The following is a 24,908-nucleotide window of genomic DNA, read 5'->3' as shown; positions in this document are numbered from 1 at the left end:
GATTAGCTGATCAGGGATAGACTTTATTTACAAGTTTCTCATGGCCCTTCTGTGTCCATTTCTGCCCTGAGATATCTACAAATGCAGATTTTTGATATGTTGCCATTAGTAGTTCACAGKAACTAGGAAATATTCTATGACAGCAATAATTTACTTCAGAACAGGTTTGAGACTTGTGACTAAAGRCTTGTGACTAAAGTGATGCCAAACCCATTTCATTAGTCTTTTGTCTCCTGGTTAGGTATTTCTGCTTGTCAGATTGGATGCAGCTATAATTGTGAACATGTCATTGTAATGCTCTGGAAGGTTATCTGGGCACACCAATACTGTCCTCTGACATTGCAGCATAGTGAGGATTGCTGCAGTCTGGCACTTCCCAACTGCATTGTTAGTTTGCTCTGATAATAGATCTATTCCTTTCCAGGTTTCCATGTTTGCAGTTTCGCTTGAAAAGCAGACAATGACTTGGTTTGATGTGTACCACTTATCTTCATTAKAATCATCACTGGAATTAAACGAACATTCTGATCTATAAAACTGCAAGACAAGACTAGTCCTTGACTTAGGTTTTTAYTTTGATAATTACAGCTTAAGCAGAAAGACTTGTCTTATTCCTAGTTGACCTAATCATGGTCTTGAGCAGCCTAGACGTGGCAGAGGATCCCTTGTCATTGAGTATTGTCACAGTTCAGAGTCTGAATGTTGCAAGTTCTGCTGCACAATTTATATAATAATTTTCAGTCTTTCCTGACCAGATTTTTTTTTTTAAGCCTGATATTCTCCTGCAGTCATAGAAGCTATTTCAATAAAAGGATGATGAAGCTATCATCTGCACACACTGTGATGTGCTTTGCCTCCCTTTGTGGTGTACCCTACATGGAGGACAAGCAGTTGATAGCTTGAGAAAAACAAGCTTGGTCTTAATTAAATTTGACCAATGCGGAGCACAGCTACTTCAATAACACTAACTAWTTAAATAACTAAATCTTTTATGTGTTGTAACTTACTGGCAATCAAGGCTCATCCTACCACAGCCCAAACAATATAATCTGTCCATGTAAAGTTACTCCAGAATCYCAAACGTTGAAGTAATCTAGTCATGTATCTAGAATATTTTACATTTTGTTTGCCTATTAGATGTGTTGCAGAATGGCATTTCAAGGGTAAGGCACTAGTACAGCCATGATTTATTTTCACTTGGAGCGATTCAAGTCCTCAATTTCCATCCAAAGAAGAGGTTCTTTGCTTATGTGATAAGTACTGATCTTTGAGGATGTTTATCATCATTAGAAATCGTACCACCCACCTCTCAAAACTGTTTGGAACTTTTCAGCTAACACAGACTTTTAGAAGTGAAGAGAATTGGGTGGAGCTGGGATATTTCTTTGTTTCATGAATTTGGGATGAGAGGATTTTTGCAGCATGGGCGGAGCTCTAGCTTCACACATGTGAAGCTTGTGTGCCCTCTGCAAATTCTGTAAGCTGTGCAATGTTGAAACAGAAGTATCTCTTGTTGTTTACTAAGTTTCTAAGTTTACTAAGTTGTCATTTACTAAGTTTCACTACCTTAAATACCAGTTTGGGTTAAAGAGACATGACTTTTTCTTGCTAATAACTATTCTAAAAACTTTTAATAATAATAATGTTACCAAAAATCAGGTTTATGTAGCTGTTTGTTGTAAAATGTGTCAGTTTGATGGAGAAAAACATGCTTTTAAAATTATTTCTTGAAATGCATTAGTATTACAGACTTCTTCAATCTATTATATAGATGCCTAATATTCTCAGAAYTTCCGAGGAAAATGCCTTGCATTATTCTTCATCTTCCATATTTTTCAAAACTAGAAATGGTAAAAATTAAAAGACCATCTTGTGATTTATGAGGTTTTATTCTTTGTCTGGATTTTGAGAATCCTCCCCTTTAATAAATGCATGTTCTTGTTGCAAATTGCATTTTATATGATGTGGAAACAGTTGTTTTAYCTCAAATGAGATTTGCATTTCAGGGAAGGGAATCAGCCTTTTTTTCTTCCCTTCTCTGAGCTAAAGGATTCTTTTCAGAGTACCTCTTTTACTTAATCTGCTCTTTTCTTGCATTAGATACATAGTGGTAGAATTGGTGACATGGAAGAGGAAAGGAAATAACAGAATTGATGTGTTCATGTGAGAAAGTACTTRARATGTACAARAAGTGAGAYGTACACACAGACAAAAAGGAAGAAAAGCTGACCATATTTTTAGGTTGACTGGGTGCTATCCGTTTACTAGTGATTTTGGAAATATTACCTTAACAAAAGAAACAGGTTGACTAGATGCTATCCATTTGCCAGTGATTTTGGAAATATTGCCTTAACAAAAGAAATGTAGCTGCAGATTTCAAGGACTCTTAATAATGAGTTTCAGGCAAGATGAAGCAAGAAAATTTTGACTCRTTTAAAAATGCATCTCAATTCAAGTTTAAATTCTGTTGAATTTCRTGAAAACCCTTTCTACTTATTATTGCAGCATCAGTGGGTGTTAGAGCATCGTTTTGTCAGTAGAAAGTTGTTTTTCTGGAAACTGCCATTAAGGGATCATGTACTGGTCTGCACTGGATTCTGTGGGAAAAGCACTGRCTGTTAATGAGCTCAGTGTGGCAGCCAGGAAAGCAATAGGGAATGGAAAATACCAGTGTAAAGAGAACCAGGAAAAAAGGGGCAGACTGCTTTTAAGAGGTATGCTTTCTAAGCCTGRAAACAATTGGTTTAAAAACTATTTAAATACTTAGACCTTCACRCTTTTCCCCTCAAGGACAATGAATTAAACTTCATAAAGTCTTGGGATGAAAAAGATACTCAAAGAAGAAATCACATTTAGGTGTTTGGGACGTGCATGAGGATTTCCATGAATCTGACATGCTTAAAATATATGTGTAGATGTTTGAGTGTTTCTTTTACAGATAATTTATATATACTAGAGTCTCCAAAAGATCCATCACTAACTAAGACAGCAAAATGGAGATGAGGCAATTTGTGAATTGTACCCTAGTGGAATACAAGAAGCCTCAGGAAAATTCCCTCAGCCACAATGTTTTTTTTCTTCTGTTTTCAGTTTGTTCTTTGTATTTTCCATGTTCCTTTCCCTTTTTGCCTCTAAAAAAAACATTCTTTTTAGTGAAATATCTTATGAGTACAGTGAAAGGGAGAGAGCTGGGTTGGGTTAAGCATAGTTTCATATTCAAATATACTGCATGTATATGTTGCAAGTGAGCTGACTAGACACAAGCAGATACCTTTCATTCTGTCTTGTTCTATTTGGTGTCTCATGCACTTTTAAGATAAATTAATCCAAAGGGATACTTGGTCTAGGCTGTGGATTTACTGGAGAGAAGGCAAACCTGAAACTAAAGAAGTTTGGGAGCCTCTGGGGTAGGTGGCTTGTGGAAAGATTTGGAAGTTTCGGTGTCTGAGTCAAGGAGGATTGTACTCTAGAGGTTTGCTTCCCCAARAGTTACTGGAAATGATCAACTCTACCCTCAAAGTGTATAATTATGGAGATTTTTTTTTTTTTTTTAAATTTAGCAAATAATATGGTGCTCCAACTTACTTGGGCTTGCAAATGCMTCCTAGTGTGGGATTCATAACTGTGGGATTCATAATCAAATTGTTTCTGTAGGTTTGTAATATCTGCTGGTCTTAGTTCCAGTGGAGAAAGATTGAGGTGCTTAAGGAGAAAATGTAACAGTGCTTTCAGTTATTTTTTTCTTAAATGTATCTTCAGAAAGAACAGATCCCTCAAGTTCTCASTTGTTACTTGACTTCAAAGTGTTTATCCTTGTTATTGAAAATTGTAGTTGTTTTTGTAGATTTACTAAAGCAGATCACCTGTTACCTGCTTAAATTCCTTTTCCAATTCTGACATGCTTATGATTTCAGCATTGTGTTACAAAGGTTTGGTAGAGGAGGATGTCAAATGATTTTTTTCCTTTTTCAAGGAAATATCGATAATATCTACATTCTAAGATGCTGGCATTTTTATAATGTAAGGATTTCACTTAAACTTTCTGAAGTTTATTGTCAGCAGTTCAAACCACTGTGCTCTCTTTGAGGTATATTCCATTTTTCATTTGGTTCCTCAAGTGTAGTAAGAAACCTGATGTCATTTTTTATGTTCAGATTTTGAAATTAATTTTTTATAACTGTGAGGCAAAGACAAGAGGGGTGATAATGCTGTAATGTTGTTACATCATAAATTTTTAAATTTGCATTTGTAACCTCAAATTATCACTCCTGACAAGCTAACACTTCTAGTGATCAGTTAGGGAATTAATGCATTGTGACAATCCCATTGTTTGCATTTCAGTCCGTTTTATAAACGATTTCTGTTACTGCTTTCTAGCATAMCAAATGGCGGCGCAGTGTGTGACAAAGGTGGAGCTGACTGTTGCCTGCACCAATCTCTTGGATAAAGAYGTTGGTTCCAAGTCAGACCCTCTGTGTGTGCTTCTCCAGAACACAAGTGGTCAGCAGTGGTATGAGGTACAGTCTGATGCTTCTCACAAATCTGCTAAAAACACATTCTGACTTGTTGGACCTTTTAAAATACTATAGCTTATGATWTCATTAAAATATTTTAATTTTATACCAGCACTTCTGAATACTTTTCATTGGATGATGTCCCTAATAGTTATATGGGCAGCACAGTAATAATCATTTCCTGTTAAATACTTTCAACAGTCTGATTTTTAGGACTGTTCCCCAGCCATGTGTGGGCCAACAGAAGAAGCCTTAAGTGTCTTTTATAGCCTTTTATAAATACAGGACTCCAAAACTAGGATCTCATCCTGGATTTGACAATATAAGATTTTACATTGGTCTTCCCTGTGCAGAACTAGGTCCTTTCTTAGAGGGAGTGATGAAAAACAGTTCAAGTATCCCTAACTTAGAGCARCAGGTTTTGTAATATAAAGTGTTAATATCATACCATATCATATTTTTTTAATTTAATTTGTATTTGATGAAAGGTTTTTAGGAAGGTATTTTTTGTGCTATAAGAACTTTTGAATGTCTGTAATAATATGTTATTTGATTTGCTTGCTTGTTTAGTTTGTGAAATATCGGCTAAAGCKGTATCTATCTAATTGCAGGTTGATCGCACAGAAAGAGTTAAGAATTCCTTGAACCCAAAGTTTGCCAAGAAATTCTTAATTGATTATTATTTTGAGCTAGTTCAGAAACTTAAGTTYGGAATATATGACATCGATAACAAAACCTTTGAGCTGAGTGATGATGACTTTTTAGGAGAATTAGAATGTACGCTGGGACAGGTAAGCATGCAGACAATTTCCCATAGAATTTTTAATGAAAATAATTAACCACTTTTACCCTAAATATATCATTATGTTCTCATGTGGTTGGAGTACTCTTAAGTTGAATAGGATTCCCTTCATTTGTTTTTTCAAGCCTCAGTTCAGTATATATACATTTTATTTGCAAAAGGTCTTGAGATGATGCCCTGAAATGTGCTCTAGGGTGGTGACTGTTGGATTGCTGTCTAAAAGTAAGTGGACTATCAATAAACACAAAGTTATGGTAATTGCTATTTATTTGCTCTAATGCTCAAATTCCTATTTTTATGCTCCATAAAAAGAGAATCAGTGTAGAACAATGTATGAGCRTTCACAAGGGCCATGTTATCCTTGTAATCTGCYTTCCACTCAATGCAAGCAGATCCTAGTTCTGCCAGCTGTAGATTTTACTTCCATTTCCCCATCATATTCTGCTATTGATGCTATCACAATTGGGCAGCTTCTTTTTGACTTGTTCTTTTGAATAGATCCTTCAAAGCCACTTCTCACAAAAGTTATCTTGGGTCTTTTCCTGCYCTGTGTCTTAAGTATATTTATTTTAAGTGCATTATAAAGATAGAGGCATTGTGAACTGAAATTCAATGTCAATTTAAAATTAAACATTCATTCTTAAAATACAGAAGGACCTGTAGAATGAATAGACACACTTGTGAGGAAGCATTGCCTCAATAGRGTAAAATAGAATCAGCTGGAAACAGTGCAGGGGGAGGCTGATGGTTTTTTTTAGTGACAGACATTGTATTTATAAATCTTTTGCTGAATCCATTTATCAGATATACCTTACATGCATTTTAAAAGTCTGTGTGAAAAATGTAAAGAACAATTTGAAATTGGAACATAAGATATTATTTTTGTCCATGYGTGTATCATGTTACTAGATGACATTTTATTTCTTACTGCTCTTGAAGCTCTTTAAGTGTTCATCTGCATACGTATTTTAAAATTTTGAAGTGTATCAAGTAATAYCTATTTATTCATAGAAGATTATGAGGAGTAAATGTAATGCTGTCATCTTCACAATAAAGAAAAAATTCCTAAAATGAAAATGCCTCACTAGCTAGTTTAATTCCTTTGAAAATCTGTTAAATTGCATTAATAATGCTTGATAATCAAATTTTGTCTTGGCAGATAGTTTCTAGCAGGACTCTGACAAAACCATTAGTACTTAAAAATGGCAAACCTGCTGGAARAGGAAGCATTATGGTAAGACAGTTAAGAAATAAATCTCTTCAGAGTTCATCCTTAATTGTTTCTGGGTTTTGTTTTAAGTTAATGGTTTGAATGCAGTGTGTCTATTCTATAGTGCTGCGAAAAGTATTGTAAAACATTTTTTTCCCTCCATTAATATACATTTTTGTCATCCAATAGCAGCCCACCTTCTGTACAATAAAGTCCCATTGCATACATCATTAGGGCATCCAGTTACTGTTAGAGGCATATCTTTATCAGTGCCATCATTTATGGTAAATAGATAGAATGGAATCMCAATATCAAATTAAATTGTTTCTCTCTCCCCACCTCCCCACCCATTTTTTAATGCTCCATTTTTGAGAAAACATGGGATTTTTTTTTAATGAGCCTGTCATAGGAATGCTGTGAATATGAAAAAGCTGTGTTGTTCCTGAATAAAAAGCTAGTATTTTGCTTGTCTACCCAGATTACAGCAGAAGAAGTGAAGGATAACAGRGTGGTTATATTGGAAATAGAAGCAAGGAAACTGGACAACAAGGTATTTAAGTGATTGCTGTTTCTTWGATAAAKCAGTAAAATCAGAATCTTGTCAAAGTGGGAAACATTTAAGTATTCATTYTTATTTTTGCATAAAAAATAAAATCCATTAAGATTTTACTTGTACTGAGAAAAAAAAATTGAAGTAAGATTGCTACAGAGTAACTTCATTGACKTTTTTGAAATTAATTGTAATGTATTTCTAAGTAAGATAAATGCATTTCAGGGCTAGTSCATGAGCAACACACTCCCATTTAAATGTAAATCCTTACATTTATTCATAAATCTAAGGGAGTTTTGTATATCCATTGGTTTGAATGACAATATAAATGATTGCTTACTACCTCTCTGAAATAAATGGTGAAGGGTATACTTAGTGTGTGTAATTTTGTTATGTTAARTATAGGGCTGGCTAAAATTACTGTATATAGAAAGACTTTCAAAAACAAAATTAAGACAGTAATAGAATTTTTTTTTTATTTTTACCTTTTGAGTTAGTGATACTTTTTTTTTAACTGGATGAAATACTTTGTTTTTTTGTCTTTCCATTGTAGTACTTATTGGTATAAATATTCTTTTGMTTGAACTGTCAGGTATTTGATATGTGGACATTTTTATCCTAAACTGAAAGACATTACCCACTTTCTTTTTCTCTTCCACAGATGGTAATATAAAATCAGCCTTGCAATTCATCATCTAAAGCTTCTGTTCCCTRAATTTACTTTTTGTTAATCTATGTGTTAACTAGAATTTAACAGTATTCATGCTACGGSCTGTTCTGAGATAATTGCATGTTATTTAAATACAGGATTTTTTTGGAAAGTCAGATCCTTATCTGGAATTCCACAAACAGACTGGAGATGGAAACTGGGTGATGGTTCACAGAACAGAGGTAGGATATTTTTAGCTAACAGCTAAGAGGTTTAGGTTATTTAATTTCCAGTATGTCACAGCACTAGAGATACAATGCCTTACAAAAAGAATTGACTGGCCTGGGAGTTGACATGCACACAAGTTAGAAATTCCATCATYTCTTCCACTGATTTTTCTGGGAAATCTACCTTATTCTCCTTATTCTGATTTATTTTGTTTTATGCCATTCTGTTTGAAAGGAAAATACTTTTTGTTTTTCTTTAACTTTCAGCAATCTAGGAGAAAAATATTTTGAAAGAGAGCTTAATACTCACACGGACATTTGTCCTRCCCGGTGCTGGGGTATGACTTTGGCATTCCTGACTATGCTGTTCTCAGCAAAGTGTCACCTGGCCATACCTTTGCTAGTGAAAGTAATAATGCTGAATGCTTGCATAGCAAGGGCAGGCCAAGGAGGATGCAGAGTGAGGGAAAACCTGCTTGAGCAGCAGCAGCCTTTCACCCAGGAGGAGGATAGGGGTCCTATGACAGCAGCTGCCAGGGTTTCAAAATGTCTCACTGTAGTGACAGCTCAGGGCCCAGTCACAGCTGAGGTGCTGTGCCCRTTGGAAGTGGTGACTGTATTCATTTTGAAATGTGGGTATTGAAGAAGTATAAATCCTTTCTGTCATACTTATAAAAATAGTTTCACTTATGAGGTGGTTCTTCTGATTAAAGTACATCTTTTCTATGTTGATTTCATTCATCAACTTCAGTAACAAATCCAGAATTGATTGTTCCAGCTTAATAACRTCTGCTGGATTAGTTTTTTATGTTGCAGGTTCCAAAAACTCCTTTTTGTTACTAACTGCTCTTTTTATTGTTTTTGTTTTCAAGAGACATTTCTTTCTTAGCACTCCTACAGTGCTGGAAGCAATACCATTGTTAATTACTATTAGTTAAGCAGTGCATGTGGTGTGTAGTTTCTTGTRTTTTTGTAAGACCATTATTTGGTGTATCAGGTATATTTACAGGTACTTAACAGTGACACATTCTTAAGATCCTTCAGTACTATTTGTACAAAACAGTTCTTTAGTGTTCAGCCTGAGAAGTCTTTTATCCTCGMACATTGTTTTGACTTTACTACACTGTGAATTTTTGAGGGAGTATTTACAAAAACGACATTTCAGAATAAATAATAAGCGTGAGTGAACTGTAATCTCCAGAGCACTGATRTGTTCAGAATTTATTCCAATATAATATTTTTTTCACTCATTCTTAGTAACTGATGCCTTTATATGTGTGTAKGTGTATATATGTGTGCTTATTAAAAGAAAGCARCCAGTATCTATTTATGCAAAGATAAATTTAGTATTTTTGCAGTGCAGTAGCTGAAGAATATAGTAAGTGACAGTGAAGTCTAGCAAAATGTGGAGCTGAAAGAGAGCATCTCTTTTTGARCAATGATACTGCATTTTAAGAGTAGTTTGTTTATATCCTGTATATTAGGATTTGGAGTGCATTGACAGCAGCATTAGTCAGCTGTTTTTTTGCATACAAATGTTGTGGCATGAAGGTATGACCCGTTATAATGACTACTTTCCACCCTTGTGAACAATGGTGTTCTGCCTTTTTTTTCTTTCAACAGGTTATTAAAAACAACCTGAATCCTGTTTGGAGGCCCTTTAAAATCTCTCTCAACTCTCTGTGTTACAGTGACATGGATAAGTCAATCAAGGTAATGTATATTAAATGCATGCATAAATTAATGCATTAAAAATGAAAATATGTAATAAGGGGAAGATGTGTTATTCTAGTTACTGTGAGYTTTTTTGTTTCAAATTTAACTGAAAGTACTAGGTATCTTATTTGAAAGGCACAGATACGCATGCATGTTTAGGGGAAATAAAGAAAACACTGCAAATTTGTGATGCATTGTGTGGCAGAAGTTGGGCTTTGAAAGTCTGGGAAACCAGTTGAACACAACTATCTTTGAAATGACCAGTTCAGTTTCTTATTTCAATTGTACAGTTCTAGCATCAGCCAATCCTGGCAGTGTTAAAGATGCTGTATAGTGAAAGATGCATGGTAAAGGCTGGATTATGCTTTGTTCTGTGTAATGGATCTTGTAGTATTTTGTTACTGGTGCAACACGTAGCATTAATGGAATTAATATACTGCCCGATAAAATAAATTACACTTAATACAGTAGCTAACAGATGTGAGTCAGATACAATTTGTGAATACTAGTTTTAGCAACTTTTTCTCTTCATATAAAAATGATTTTTTGTCGKAAAGTTAACCAAAACTCTGAAGTGATAGTTCTACTACAGCTGGTCTTAATTTTTTTGTGTTTTCAGATTTTATCTTGGATAAATTGTGTTTAACTTCTGGGTGTTTTTCGACAGGAATTCCTTTTAGGGCTGGAATTGAAGCTAAAAAGCTAATCAAAATGCCATTTATAAGCTATTATGATCATGTTAGAAACCTGATATTTTAGCATTTGAAAAAGAAACCCAAAACCACTATATCTGATGTTCTTCCTCTGGGAAGGAAARCTTAGAGCATGATTTGCCTGTGATTGGTATAAGACATATGACTTGACGCAGTTCTGGAAAATTCTTAACAGCCACRGGGATCTAGGTGTTACAAGCACCTRGATGGRTTTAAATACATATTTATAGAGGAGACTAATGAGCAACTTTACAAGCCCAGAACTGTCTTCCCTTTCTGCTTTTATGATTTTTCCCCATCTAATTCCTTTCTGCTTCCCTTTTCCCCAAAATAGCTGTGACAGCTCTTACATCTCCATRTACTATTAATATATTTCTCCTTTTCAGTAAACAGCCATACTAAAGTTATAGACCATTGATCTAAATGTATCTATGAAGAGTTATTCTCAGCCCTATCATCATTTTAATAGAGTCTGTTCTTTGGAATCTTACCTCAGAAGTGTAAGTTTATATCCAGAGGAAATAAACTTTACTTGGAATACTTATGGACTTGCAACCGGCAGTTTMATTATGCCTTAACTTAGAAATGTARGACCCATCACTTCAGACATTAAAATGTAGGCAGAATTGTATTATGCAATATTATTGAAGGATTAAACAATGCCTTTAACACTTTTATATGCACACAGTTGCATGTGTAATGGGCTGTTTGTCATAGTAAGTAAAACCAGCAATTTTCCTATGAGTGGCTTTTCACCTCTGTAATAACTTAGTTTGTGTATGCCCAGCAGTGCACAAACCAAGTTGATTCTTTATCTTCTGATTCATTGTTATGTTCCATGTGAGTGTGTTTRCAGTCAGTGAAGTTTTTCTGTGTAGAAAATGTGAGCCTTTCATCTGTAGCAAACATGCCCTGTTCTGTTGGGCAAAATAGGTTATATCACATGGTTCCCTAATGCTGTTGCATGTTGTCTTCAGTGACCATCCTGGACACAAAACATAAACAAAACAAACCCCAAATCCAAAACAAAACACCCCAAAAAACTAAACAAAAAAACCCAAACAAAMAAAAAAAAAAACCCAAACAAAACAAACAAATCCCCCCAAAACCCACCAAACAAAAAAAAGAACCCACGAAACAAACGAAAAACAAATTAAAAACAAAACAAAACAAAAAACCCTCAAAGAAAAACCAAAACCCAAAGATGGGATGGGATAAAAAGACAYCCCCAGCACACATGTGCAGGAGGGCTTATACGGGAAAAAAAAATGAAGTGCTTCTCTCATGTGTGGAATAAATATTAAAAATTGGYTTGGATGTGTCAAATATATCAAGCAAGACAAATTTTGATATCTTTGAAGTAAAAGGRAATTACCTGTACTGACTGTGCTGACAGGTATCTTAACTATTGGGTCGGGAGATGTCTTCAGTTTTTAATTTCAGATGCTGAAGCACTTGGCTGAGTATTTGATTGGCATAACTGATGGCATTCAGGAGAATTTGCATAGCATCTGCCATGAACATGAATTAGSCTGTTGGTTCTCTGGCTGCTTGCATGATTTAAGGTGCTGTTCAGTGCATGTGCATGCATTTTTCTATTTATTGGTGAATTCAAGATGTTGTAGTAGTGCGCGCTGCAAGAGAGAGGCATGTTCTGCACAGCAGAACTCCCAATCTACACATCATGTTTTGTGCTTCAACATTACTGTTTGTTTTCAGAAACCTAATTTCTTTCAGAAGCTCAAGTGTATGTTGAAGTTGTTTGTTTTACTTTTTTATTTCTAACTGAAATGCTCAAGTAATCAGCTAAATTGATTCTTGAATATAACGTACAGTATTTTCAGACTTGAAAGATGGGCATGAAAATAGGTATTCAGTTTAAGCCATACATATTCTGAAAATTTTTCTTGAAGTTTGCATTTTGATTCCAAATAATGTGGGATACCTACTTGACTCTTAATTTATTATTGTAAYTATTTATCATTGTCATTATTAAATTATTTTAGTATGTTTTTCTGTGATTTAAGTTAAAYAGCATGTCTGTGTTGCTGAACTGAAATAAAATATCAGAAGTGGATGGAATTAGCATAAACTTAGATAACCAGATTTTTATATAGAAAGGCAGCTGGGTCATGTTTTCAAAAAGAAAAAAAAACATTTTTCAGTCCTGCCTTCTTTAGTAGATTGGGCTATTAAAAAGGTGTATTGATTAAATGATAAAGCTTAGCATTAAACTCTCAATGAAGGAAAAGAGATTTTTAGTTGACGTTCAGATCCATGAAGTGTGGATTGTAGTTTAACAGATCCACTCTTTAAATTTGCTCATCTTAAAAAAAATATGTTTCTAGCTTTAGGGCTGAACCTTTATATGCTTATAAATTCTATGTTATTTTGGGGATTAATGAAGTAAAACAGTAATAGAAAAGTATTGCTAAAACTCTCATGATTGCTCACATACCTGATTTACTAAATTTTTAGCTGGATGTGCAGATCTGTTATGAATRTAAAAAACCCTACATTGTCTTCCTACTCTTTTCACACCCCATCACTCTCAAAACATAGTTCAATATAATTGATGTTGTTTGCTTATGTAAGACCTGACTCTATTTAATATTCTCATCTCTCCTTCATTTGTGTGGAAGATTAAATTTGAAACTGCGAGTGTTGGCTTCTACCCAGTCTTAGTCTGTGTGCAACTCGATGCAGTTCTAAGACTTCCACGCAAGAAAAATTGTGATATAAAAATACAGGAATGTTTGGGATGTTCAGGTTTGCCTTTGCAGTGTTGTGTTTTTGTGGGGCCATTTCTGTTACTGACACTAAATTGTGCTGCCTTTTAGGTTGAGTGCTATGACTATGATAGTGATGGGTCTCATGAYCTCATAGGAAGTTTTCAAACGACAATGTCAAAACTGAAGGAAGCATCTCGGTCGTCACCTGTAAGTGTTGCGTAGTCTACGCTGCCAGTGTGTCCTTGATAAGCTATTTTACTCATATTGCAGCAAAACTTAGGTCTCCTGACTTGCAGTTATCAAAGTTGACACCTTAACAATGCTATTGTAGTTGAGGCTGAATCAGCATTTATATTATACATCCATTTTCCAAGGGTTAATGTCTTGGTTACCRTTTTTATTATTATGTATCTAAATGCCCAACCATCAGCACAAACAAATTTCACTAATCATAAAAATACAGAAATTGAAAAAAAATTACATTGCCAAAAGACAGAATGCAGCACAAATTTAACTACGGTTAAAAGACCAAAGCTTGTAGTATTTTTTCAGATTTTACTTAATCCTTTATTTTAAAAGTGTGACACTTGTTAACTATCATGCATCCTCTAGTGAATATGAGAAAATTCAGTGTTTATTCCACTGCACAAAAATCCAGCTGTGTTACACTAGGTGGCTTTTCCCTAAAGCCTAAAGACCTACCCTTCCTGATCTTACAAACTATTAAGTTTCCAAACCTTTTAATAGGCAGGGCTTACATGTAGAAGACAAAAGTTGGCATAGCAAACTTATCAATAAAATGAATACTTTTATGTTATGTATGTTATCAAGATACTTTACTATATATTCCTCTTGTTGTGTAAGACCTACAGCTATTTCTACATTAAAAATACTAGGATCTATATACAAGAGTGCATACTCATACTTTTCCAATATTTTGAGTGTTATAAATAATAAAAATAATKATTCCAGCCACAGCTGTTGGAAACACTGATGCTTTGTTTGAATTCTCATGTCTTTACCAAAAAGAAARTTGCTAGCAGAATTCTCAGAGGGAAAATGGTGCAGAATTTCTTTGTTTGAAATACGGTTGTCAAAACAAATGTATTTGTAACCCTTTGGGTAAGAGAGGATTTCTGTCTTCAGAATGTGTTAGGTTTTTTTCATGCTGATATTGGGCAGGCTGGGTTTAATTTTGCTGGTTTTTGAAATGAACTGCATTTTAAATATAAGCCCAAAGTATCAGTCCTGAAAAAAAAAGGATTATTAGATTTGTTGCATAAATGATATTACAGTATTTTTGTTGTATTTGTTTGCATTCATGCAGGTTGAATTTGAGTGCATCAATGAAAAGAAAAGACAGAAGAAAAAGAACTATAAAAACTCTGGTATTGTGAGCGTTAAGCACTGTGAGGTCAGTAATATATTCTGATAAGACTGTTTTTAAGTGTTAAGGAATAACAACTCTCATTTAGTATATTTTCACCTACAAACTGTAAGAAGCTTTAAAATCTCTGAAAATTCCAGACACGGTAAATATTTAAGGGATTCTGATTCATATAAGCATACAAATTGAGATCTGAATCATATCTGTCCTCCCCTTTCCCTTAACTTTCTCTTGAAGAGAAAGGTCAGTTTGTGAAAGTCATTTCTCAACCACTGCAATTGCCAACACACTCTTTTATGGTGAAGTAAAATTCTGTAATTGTCATWATGTGTTGTTTTAGAAATGAAGGTCCTTTTGGAGCTGTAATTTTGTTCAAGGCCTGATTCTGATGCACTGAGTGTATGGTGGCACGTTGCACCAGGKGCAGTGGGTGGGTGGGATAGCTAAAGGGCAAAATGAGTCCTTTTTATGGGTAAAGATAACAAATGTGGAACCTCAGAAGCTGCTGCAATAATACTTACTGTTTTTTTCCCACTGAAAAAAAATCAAAATTTCTGTCTTCTATTTTAAGATCATTGTAGAATGCACATTCCTTGATTACATCATGGGTGGGTGTCAACTGAATTTCACAGTAAGTTGAATCATTTATATGAAGTACCTTTTGAGTTTTGGAACAAATTTAAGGATAGAATTGATTGCTTGTGCTTTTTATTTGATAATTATATTTTGGTTTTTTTTGTTATTGACTTCCTGTTCGGTGGCATGGAACAGGAAGCCATTTTGCCAGAGTGCTTCTAGTCTGTTTAGAAAAAAAACTGTCTTCACTCCTAGCAAAAAGTTCTGAACCTCTGGTTATATTCATTAGGAACTAGCTAAGTTGTGTGGATGGAGATCAAGGAGAGATTTACAGTTCTTTGAAAGCCACATGCAGAGGTCATTATATGRGTCAGGACCCTTAAGTTATGTAATTTGTGAACCAAATGCACAACAAATAACAGTAAGGTGTCTACACCTTAGTAATATGGTTCATCACCAAAGCAAAGACAACCTGTTGAAGTCAGAGAAAGAACTGTCCAGGCTTCCGTGGAGCCTGGCTAGTTGTATTTCTGAGAGGAAAGGTGTGTGTGGCACAATACAGAATGAAATTAATTTAACAGCTTTTGAAGAGCTTCTGTGAATAGTAACTGAAAGCAAACACAGTTTGRAAAGAAAACCTGACAGGGTGCCCAGAGAAGCTGTRGGTGGCCCATCTCTGGAAATGTTCAAAGCCARGTTGGATGGGTCTTMGAGCAACCTGGTCTTGTGAAAGCTGTGCCTTCCCATGGCAGGGGAGTTGGAACTAGGTGATCTTTAAGGCTTCTTCCAAGCCAAACCATTCTATGATTCAGATGAAAGTAATTTCAGCTCTTCCGGAGAGATGCAGATCTTTTGAGGGTTTTGTAGTGGCATTGTTTTAAGAGTGTTAATATTCCAAGAAACCTGCTCCTGTTAGATTTGTAGATGTCATGTTTACAACTCTTTCATGATTTTCATTTTGACTTTGCCAGAGATAAGAAGCATAATTTAACCTCTTAACAGCAATTACATATAAATACTGCATTTGACAGGTGGGGATAGATTTTACAGGCTCCAATGGAGACCCTCGCTCTCCGGACTCCYTGCATTACCTCAGCCCTAATGGARTTAATGAATACCTAACAGCCATTTGGTCTGTTGGGATGGTCATTCAGGATTATGATACGTAAGTGTTAGATTTTTTTGTTTGGATCACTTTTTTAGACTTTTGTAGTAGTTTTTTAAGGTGTCCGCGGATATATTGGAATGAAACTTCTGAGTTAAATTATAGAACTAAACAATAATAATCACTGCACTATCATATAGTTACATGTATAAACTTGAGTTTACTGCAAACAAGCAAGGCTTTTCGTAATAGCGGCATTGATTTAAATAAATGCTTGCATTCTTGCCAGTTTGGTGTTAAAGACTAGTTTTGGTCCTTGAAATAATTACAGTGGGGAACTTCCATTTAATTTTGCCTCTTAAATAGCATTTTTARTGGTTAAAGGCAGCACTGATAACTAAACTTACTGAACTATGCAGCTTTTAAAGGAAGGCACTAACTTTAAAATTGCTCTTTTAGAGATAAGATGTTTCCAGCCTTTGGATTTGGTGCACAAATCCCTCCTTCCTTTCAGGTAATGTGTAAATGCACTGCCTAAGACAGCTGAAAGTGCTTACTTAGGAGGAGATTGTATATACAGTCCTGACTGTGTCTTCTGTGTCYTCGCAGGTGTCTCATGAGTTCCCAATAAATTTTAACCCATCAAACCCATTCTGTAATGGTAAGTTTGAGAAAGCAATATCAGATCTAGAGAGTAAAATGCCTAAGGTGAAGGGATAAAGACACTTGAAAAGTGAACTGAATCATGTTGTTCTAGTTAAATAATTAGTTTAGTCCTGTTGCAGGAAACAATTGTATAACCAATTTCTTCKGTAATGATTTGTGARAGAAGAGGTTTAAGCAGMCAGGGCACAGGGCTGGGAATTGTTSYTTTGTGTTGTCAAGCCATTTTRTTCYACTTTGCTGCTGGTGAGGAGTTGCGTCGTTTGAGTGTGGTGCTGCTGATGCCTGTTTAGTGTGGCATCTCTGATCACACACCAAGCACCACAAGCTGGCAGGTGAACAGAGCTGCTGTAATTCAGTTCCATACCCTTGAGTGCCCACTATTTGGCCTTTCTGTTCACACAGTCATGTTATGCATGTGCCTTAAGCATTTGTCAAGCTGACAGCCTCTATGCTCGTGAATATTTTTTTTTCCATCTTGGTTAGTTTCAAATCTTCTCATCCTCCCTTCAAGTAACTGATTTATACAACTTTAGAAAAATCAAGTGCAGCAAAATATTCTAATATGAAGAAAATAATGTGATCTGTTTCTGTTCTCTAGGGATCCAAGGCATTGTTGATGCATATCGAGCCTGTCTTCCTCAACTGAAGTTATATGGACCAACMAATTTTTCTCCAATTATAAATCATGTGGCAAGATTTGCTGCTGCAGCTACTCAACAGCAAACAGCATCTGTAAGTTCTTTATGGTACTGTGTGTGTTTTTCTTACTTTTTTATTTTCCGTCTGGTTTATAAATACTACTTTTYTCTTTAAATTTGTAAGTGTACTTGTGTGACAGGTGGTCCTTTATTTTGTGAATAAATGTTTGTTACTCTTAAAAAAGATAAAAAGTTTTTTGCAGCCCTCTCATCAATTAACTAAATAAACTCTTTAGATTGAAATAGAATCTTAAAAATACACAACATCTTTATGGTATCTTCTGTTCAAATCTCTTGCAGTATTGCACAGGATTAAAGTCTAATTTAAGCCTTTACATATAAGAGAATGATTTAACCTCAGCTGAGAAAAAAATCAACTAGACCTTGTTTCACATCAGATAGCTGAGAGAGAGAATTAACTAAGGTAGTGAAGAAGTGGATAGTATAGCTCCTAATACTTGGGTACCAATACAGATAATTAACTGTACTATAAAGCTTTAGGTCCTGTATGGGCTGTGGCCTCCTCCATACTAAAATGGTTTGCATGAGTTGTTGACTGCATTAGAAATAGAAAGTCTGAAGACCAGATCTTGAGTATTGAATCATGTAGATAATAATACATGGAAATTGAGAAAATCCTAAGTCATTAGTGACAGCAAATACTGGTGTATTTGATGTCATGTAAAATCAGAAAATAAAATTAGCTATTTTTGCATGTAAAATTGTCTGTGGGAACCAATTTGAAATAGAGCTATGGATTTTCATATGCCATGAGGCTGGTAAGGTTTTGCCTTGGTAGWCTTTCAMTAGTAGCTKTCATATATATCTRTATCTGTATCTATCTATATCAATATTTGTCTATATCAGGAAAGTAGCAAACTTCTTATCAGTTTTGKTTTTGCTTTTAACTTTTATTTCTGACTGTGTAATATGTTTAGGAAGAGATCTATTTTTCCTACCTGAAAGGATGTAGGAAAGACAATTTGCTGCCTTGACATTTAATACATATCATAGTCATTTTGGATTGGCTTTTGATTCTGATGCTGGGTTTTTTTTCCAGTAGGAAGAAAGTATGAGAAGAGAGAAATAAATCCAATGTGATATGCTGTCCTGCAGCTGTTGCTTATAGCTTTCTGTGGTCATAACTGCTTTGTAGATGTGCTTGCTAGAGTAGGGGAATGGGCTAGCAGAAGGCAGGGATAAAATGTGATACCTGAACAGACAAGATAAGGGAAGAAAATTATTTGGAGGTAGATAAAGGCAGCTGGGAAGGAAAGTACTGACGAGAGACTTCTAAGAACATTGGGAGTTTCTTTGGAATTTGAATTTGTGCTGCTCGGTAATAGTGTCAAATGAACCAAGTGAGGGAAGACTAGAAATCCTAGAAGCATTTGATAGTTTCCAGACTTTGTACTTCAAGCTCGTTTTTGGTGTTCCAATCCAGAACAGAAGTTAAGATGCCAGCTTTTAGAGGTCCCAACAGAATAGTTGAAGTAACTTAGGTGTTACTTTACTAAATTACTGATGTACTGCAGAGTAGTCTCAGACACTTTTGTAATTACCTTCATGAGGGTTCTAGAAAACATGATTAAAGGAATTTGGAAATGGCTGTGTTTTTCAACACTAAAAGGTGTGATTTGCAATTTTTGGACTACCATGAATGAAATAAAGGGTAGTGTTTCATAAAGGTATTGGTAGACCAGAAAGGAAACAAATACAAGTTTCACAAATGTTACCTTTCTAAAACCTCAATAAACTGCTTTTTATCCCAGAACAAATAATGGGAAAATAGGTTAACTCTTGGTTTTTCTGGGGTTTTTTGAGAAAAGAAGGGTGATAACATTGCGGTTTTTGGATGGTGGCTCTTTAATGATGWTTTCTTTTAAAAGGTTATATTGTCCTTATAAGCTTCTTCAGACTGTGCAGATGAAGCCTGACTACAAATTAGATCTTGATTGTAAAATTCAGTGAGCACATTGAGTATGCAAAAGTGGCAACACTATGTGGTCTGTATATGTGTTTTTCTAAGTGCACGTGCCTGAATGTTTGCTATTTCTGTTCTAACATGGTGTTTATTGATTTCCAGCAATACTTTATACTTCTGATCATAACGGATGGTGTGATAACAGACCTTGATCAAACTCGGACTGCCATAGTCAATGCTTCCAAATTGCCCATGTCCATTATCATCGTTGGTGTTGGAGGAGCAGACTTCAGTGCTATGGAGTTTCTCGATGGTGACGATGGAGTTCTTAGGTCCTCGACAGGAGARCCAGCTGTCAGAGACATTGTCCAGTTTGTGCCATTCAGGAAGTTCCAAAATGTAAGTAATCTTATTGATAATGCTTGATAAATGTTGTAGAAGCATGCTGGGCTTCCTAGGATGTCCTACACCTAGTTCTAAGATTTTGTAATGTCACCAAGATGGATTCTTAGACAAGCCTTTATCAGATGCTAAAAAACCAAAAAAACCCTAAGTTTCTGGTTCCAGCACTGCATCTCTGATTAGCTGCTGCMGCTGAATGACCTTTGTAAAACTCTCTCAGACTTGATTAAACAAATGGATGTGTTTTTCATTTGTGAGGAAGAACTTACTATGGTTTTGTTCTTATGGTAATTTTTCCTTTTATTGTGGATGCCCATTTGTGAATATGGATTAATCTCACAATTTAGTGCAGTATTAAAACTCAAGGCTAAGTCATAATCAGGGAGGTCATAATCAGTAAAAATTCTGTGTGGCTGCAGTAGTGATGATAGTTTTCATTTTCATGAAAGWAAATATACCAAAAAAAGTCAGTGAAAGAACGAAGTCCTTATAGCTTTTAATTTCTATAAARCCCAATAAAGTATGTGTAGGCTAACAGAAGTCAACTTTTAAGTGTCATATTGTTGGAAAGAGTTGACCTAAAGAAAACCACCAAAATTTCCTTAGGATGGACAAGATCAGATCAATATTTTTGTTTCCACCCTAATATATTCTAATTTTGTTTCATGTCYTAATTAACTTGTTAGTAATACTCCTTACAACTTCTTATTTTGCTTTTGTATTTTTGTTTTCACTTTTRATACAAATTCTTTGTTTAATCTTASAGAAACTTAGGCAAACTGAAATGAGAGCAAAATCAATACAGAATATGCTTATCAAGTAAACCACTTGGATGTAGATTAACTAAGTTCAGTATTCAGTATAATATTGCATATTCAAATGCTTTAAGATTCTAGAAGAGGAAACTTTTTTTCTTATTGATATTTAATCTTACAATAAAAACAGTATCTCCAGAAGAGCTGCTCCATAGAAATACAGTTATTGTGGATGAGACTTGGTGCAAAAGATTACAGATGATTTAGATAAGCCCCGTAAGGGCCATCTTAAGCAGATAGTGGACGTATGTTTACATGGCTGAAGTCTGGTATCTGTATTTCAAATGACAAAAGGTATCTTCAGACATGGCTGCCTTTTGTGCACTCAGCTCCTCTCACTTCAGTGGCACAAGACATCCCTCTGATTCCTGGTAACAGGAGTGAGAAGGTAAAGCTGACAGGGAAGCTTCTGTCTGTCACTCAAGGGCACTGTGTAAGCCTTCTGTAAGATGTCAGACTTTAGGTTGGCCTTCTAGAAGAGGTGCTTGTTACTTGCCTTRGAATCTCTGTTAGCAGTGGGCAGAAACTGAAACTTGGTGTTCTTTTTTTATAAGTCTCCCAAAGAAGCTCTGGCTCAGTGTGTCCTGGCAGAAGTCCCTCAGCAAGTGGTGAACTACTTCAGCACCTACAAACTCCAACCTCCTAAGAATCCTGCTGCAAAATGAATGGGCTGAGCAGAGGAGAGATTTTGTGCTTGCTTTAGTTGCTGCATCTACAGACTTTGGTTCTCAAGATACTTCTGTATACATGTACACATGCCTCTGTATCCTAATGTCTGTAGCTTTTGCCTACAAATCACTTTGCCAAGTGTGCCTTTTATGGGCCAAAATAGTACTGGTGTTTATATTTGATGTTGATTTGAGAGATAGTGCTTACACGGATGCATTTGGTTTTGAAAAGTAAGAGTGGAAAAAAGAGTTACTTTACACTACGATAATAAAATTTGGTCACCGRTGTTTTATACTCAGACAAGTGCCACAGAGTGTAAAGGTCCTCCTTGCACACTTCAGTGCCTTTGAGCAGTTCCTGGGATTCAGGGCTGTAGATTCAGAACATAAGCCAAAGAAGTCATTAAAGTATATGCTTTTATAGTATTACCTTCTCTTAAGGTAGTATGGGAATAAATAGGGTGGAACAAGGTAAACCTCAGTCATCTCAGAAGAATACTACTGGCCTTTGAGRCTACTACTGTAAGCACTGTRAGATGTGTTCCAATGTGCAGTGTACTGGAAAATGGMAATTCCAGATTTTATCTTGGTAGGGATTTAGTTTTGGGTTTTTCCCCCACATTAAACAGTCAGGACTATTGATCTTTAAAGGGCTTTTTGTGAAGTAGGAATTTACTTTTTAATTAAAAAGTTTTGTCTGATTTACAACTGCATATTTGGAGGTAAAGGCAGTTCTTCAAAGCTCTGCGTGTATTTACTTTTGTCTTATTTTGAATCATGCTGTTTTTCCATGAGCTCACTAATGAAAAGTGCCTGCAAAAACCTCAATATTCCCTTTTTCTCTCCCTTTAGGAAGACATAAGAAAGTCAAGTCTCTCAAGCCTTAATGCTATAATCATACTCTATTTCTCTAAGGCARACAATTTCTGGTTTATTTACTTGGGCTGAGTTTTCCCTTCACCTTTTATACCAAGTGTAAATCATGTTGTGTTTGATTAGTGGACAGATGAAGGTCTCTTGTCCCCCAGCTGCATACTGCTCGCTGAGGATSTCTTCTGACCCTGTCACTCTGTGTAACATAAGTGGATGTAAAGGTCACATTTATCACTTTTGAAATGTCAGTCTTGAACATTAATTCACATTTGAAGTGGTTTAGACATCCAACTGATCTCATGTGGATGGTCTACTGGTAGTATGTAAGAACAGAATGGGATAATGCTAAATTTAGCACACTTGGACACTCGGGATTTCACCAGGTCATAGTGTATGGGACTTCAATTGCTGGAACTGCTTGGTGTGCTTTTGGGGTTTTTTTCTTGCATGTACAATCTGTCAAAAGTCTGAATTCATGTTAGCATTGATGAATAAAAGATACATGTATTGAGATTACTTTACTTTACAGAAGACATACCTTGTAGACAGTTGACATTTATCAGTCAATCGTAAATGAATATATTTATCTACACTTCGATTTTCTTGGTGAAAGGACACCCTAAATGCTATCAAGTAGTGAAATACTAAGGAAGAGACTTTGTTTAATATTAAGCCAAGCTCTTTTTTTGAATGTAAATCATATATTTATGTAAAAAAATCTATAATCATCTTTTATCAGTGCAGTGCAAATCTGTTACTACTTTATATATAAATTACARTGAAGTGTCAGATATGCAACTTAAAGTATTAAAATCAAGGAAGTTTTTTATAATAAACCTAAATCAAAGTGCTGCAAATTGAGAGTGTATAATTTGGAAGAGTAAATTGTTCCACAGCTATATGCTTCATGTACAGAGATAACTGGATGCAGTATTAATCCTTTGTCTACATTAATTGAAGTGGATGGTACTACTGAAAGGAGTACAGGATACTACTGAAGTTCCTCTGAGCTGTCTGCCAAAAATAATGCTGCACCTGAATTTGTGATTTGTGTTCCCAATTCTGATTTACATTGCCATGGAAGAGCATTTAAACGTGTAAGTAGGTATTATCATACTAATTATCTGCTGCATGTAAAAGAAAACCTGTTGTTTTTCTGTATTCTATATAAAAATTCTGAGTTTCTAGAGACTTCTTTGTCTCTTATTGCTGSCATGTTCCTCAAGCTTAAGGAGTTCAGCAGCATATCAACGACTCCTAGTTCTCAATGTGCCCTATTCTTTGTAAATCRTTTCAGACAGGGCAGTGGCAAGAACTGGTATAACTTACAGGTGTACACCTAATGATGATCAACAGTAATGCCTGTTGAAAACTTCCAGGGTAGTCTGAAGTGATATTCTGAGTGAAGAAATGCAGCAGATTGTGAGTCAAGGGGAAGAGGAGTTACTGTGTTGTTTTGCATTTTTTGTTTGTTTATTTTTATGTGTAAAAAAATGCATTAATAGCTTGAGGGTGACAAAGCAAAATATTGTCCAGGTTTTGTAAAGTAAATGTGCTTGTAGGTCACTGGCACCACCTTGTGATAAAAGTGATGTATGGCAGTCTTTGTCACCGGATGCTTTTTGCCATTTTTTGGTCATAATATATACATATGTACAGCAGAGAGCTCACCTGTAACCAGAATTTTGTACTTTTCTATGTATTTCGGTTCTGATGAAGTTAAATGATTGCATTAAAATAATCATTTCAGTATACTGTTGTGTTGTGKTTTTGTATTCAGCATGTTATGTGTMATGCTAAATGCTGCTTTTGTGATTCCTATGGTGAGTATGCCACGGATTTATAACAATTATTATCGGATGAGAGGAAAAATTCCTTTCCATTTAGTTGTTATGATTCTGCAGTTTATTTTTCTTCTTCAAATTAAGCACTTTTAACTGACTTTTAGCAAGAAGATATTCTGAAATTGGACAGTTTTAACTGTGGCTGTTTCATATCTCTGTGCCACATTAGAGTTCTCCCACATATGCTACTTTGTACAATTATTATCTGGTTTTCCAAAACTTTTTTTCAGAACAATATCTGCATTTTCTGTAGAGAGGCATAGAGATGTGGTTATTTGCAATTTTTAAGTACATTATCCTATTCCACCCTTCAGTTTCTTTACATTCAAGTGTAGTCAAGTCTGAGAGACTCAATTGGGACACTGAGAGACGGGAGRCAGTGTTGCAGGGGAATATGATGCCACACAGAACCTGACACAGCTTTGATACTGGGAATTGCATCTTCTGAATGCACCAGAGTAATTCATTTTGCATCTCCACTAGTCAGGAATCTACAGGGTGGAATTAGTTCCTGGAGGGATTTATTACATCTTACACTTGACCTTTCTTGTGTTGTTCCTTCTGGTGAAAATCATACGAATAGTTGCAACTTTGCAACTTTGCGGAGCCTTCTTGCTTCTTGGAGCTAACTCTAAAAATGGAGGATTTGTGGGAAGGGGAAAATGCCCCAACAACACAATTATAGGATGTTGGAGCAAACCAGATGGATGTTATTTACATGTGGCCACTGTCTTCTGCACTGATGCTTCCCYTTTTTGTTTTGATCTAAGAAACTYGAGAGCTGTGCATAACTTAGTAATYTTGCAGACAGAACTGCCAGACTTTCCTGCAGTCTTG

At 35.4% G+C, this 24,908-nt stretch overlaps 1 protein-coding gene across 1 annotated transcript in view; it reads left to right on the top strand.

The window, feature by feature from the left end:
- The window catches only part of CPNE3 (copine 3), a 28,746-nt gene extending 5,335 nt beyond the window's left edge, over positions 1 to 23,411 (top strand). The window contains exons 3-17 of the mRNA XM_057371107.1: positions 4,378 to 4,517; positions 5,126 to 5,305; positions 6,476 to 6,550; positions 7,005 to 7,076; positions 7,884 to 7,967; positions 9,576 to 9,665; positions 13,222 to 13,320; positions 14,441 to 14,527; positions 15,072 to 15,131; positions 16,108 to 16,241; positions 16,641 to 16,695; positions 16,791 to 16,842; positions 17,446 to 17,579; positions 19,632 to 19,868; positions 21,241 to 23,411. Coding sequence (XP_057227090.1) covers positions 4,386 to 4,517; positions 5,126 to 5,305; positions 6,476 to 6,550; positions 7,005 to 7,076; positions 7,884 to 7,967; positions 9,576 to 9,665; positions 13,222 to 13,320; positions 14,441 to 14,527; positions 15,072 to 15,131; positions 16,108 to 16,241; positions 16,641 to 16,695; positions 16,791 to 16,842; positions 17,446 to 17,579; positions 19,632 to 19,868; positions 21,241 to 21,351 — 1,602 coding nt within the window. The 5' untranslated portion in view covers positions 4,378 to 4,385 and the 3' untranslated portion in view covers positions 21,352 to 23,411. The remainder of the gene's footprint in view (positions 1 to 4,377; positions 4,518 to 5,125; positions 5,306 to 6,475; positions 6,551 to 7,004; positions 7,077 to 7,883; positions 7,968 to 9,575; positions 9,666 to 13,221; positions 13,321 to 14,440; positions 14,528 to 15,071; positions 15,132 to 16,107; positions 16,242 to 16,640; positions 16,696 to 16,790; positions 16,843 to 17,445; positions 17,580 to 19,631; positions 19,869 to 21,240) is intronic.
- Positions 23,412 to 24,908: the final 1,497 nt, after the last annotated feature.

This window comes from Malurus melanocephalus, unplaced genomic scaffold, assembly GCF_030028575.1.
Source record: "Malurus melanocephalus ecotype Western Australia unplaced genomic scaffold, MMel_1.1 scaffold_141, whole genome shotgun sequence".
Taxonomy (NCBI): domain Eukaryota; kingdom Metazoa; phylum Chordata; class Aves; order Passeriformes; family Maluridae; genus Malurus; species Malurus melanocephalus.
The sequence above is the reverse complement of the archived record's forward strand: the minus strand, read 5'-3'. Positions and strand labels throughout refer to the sequence as shown.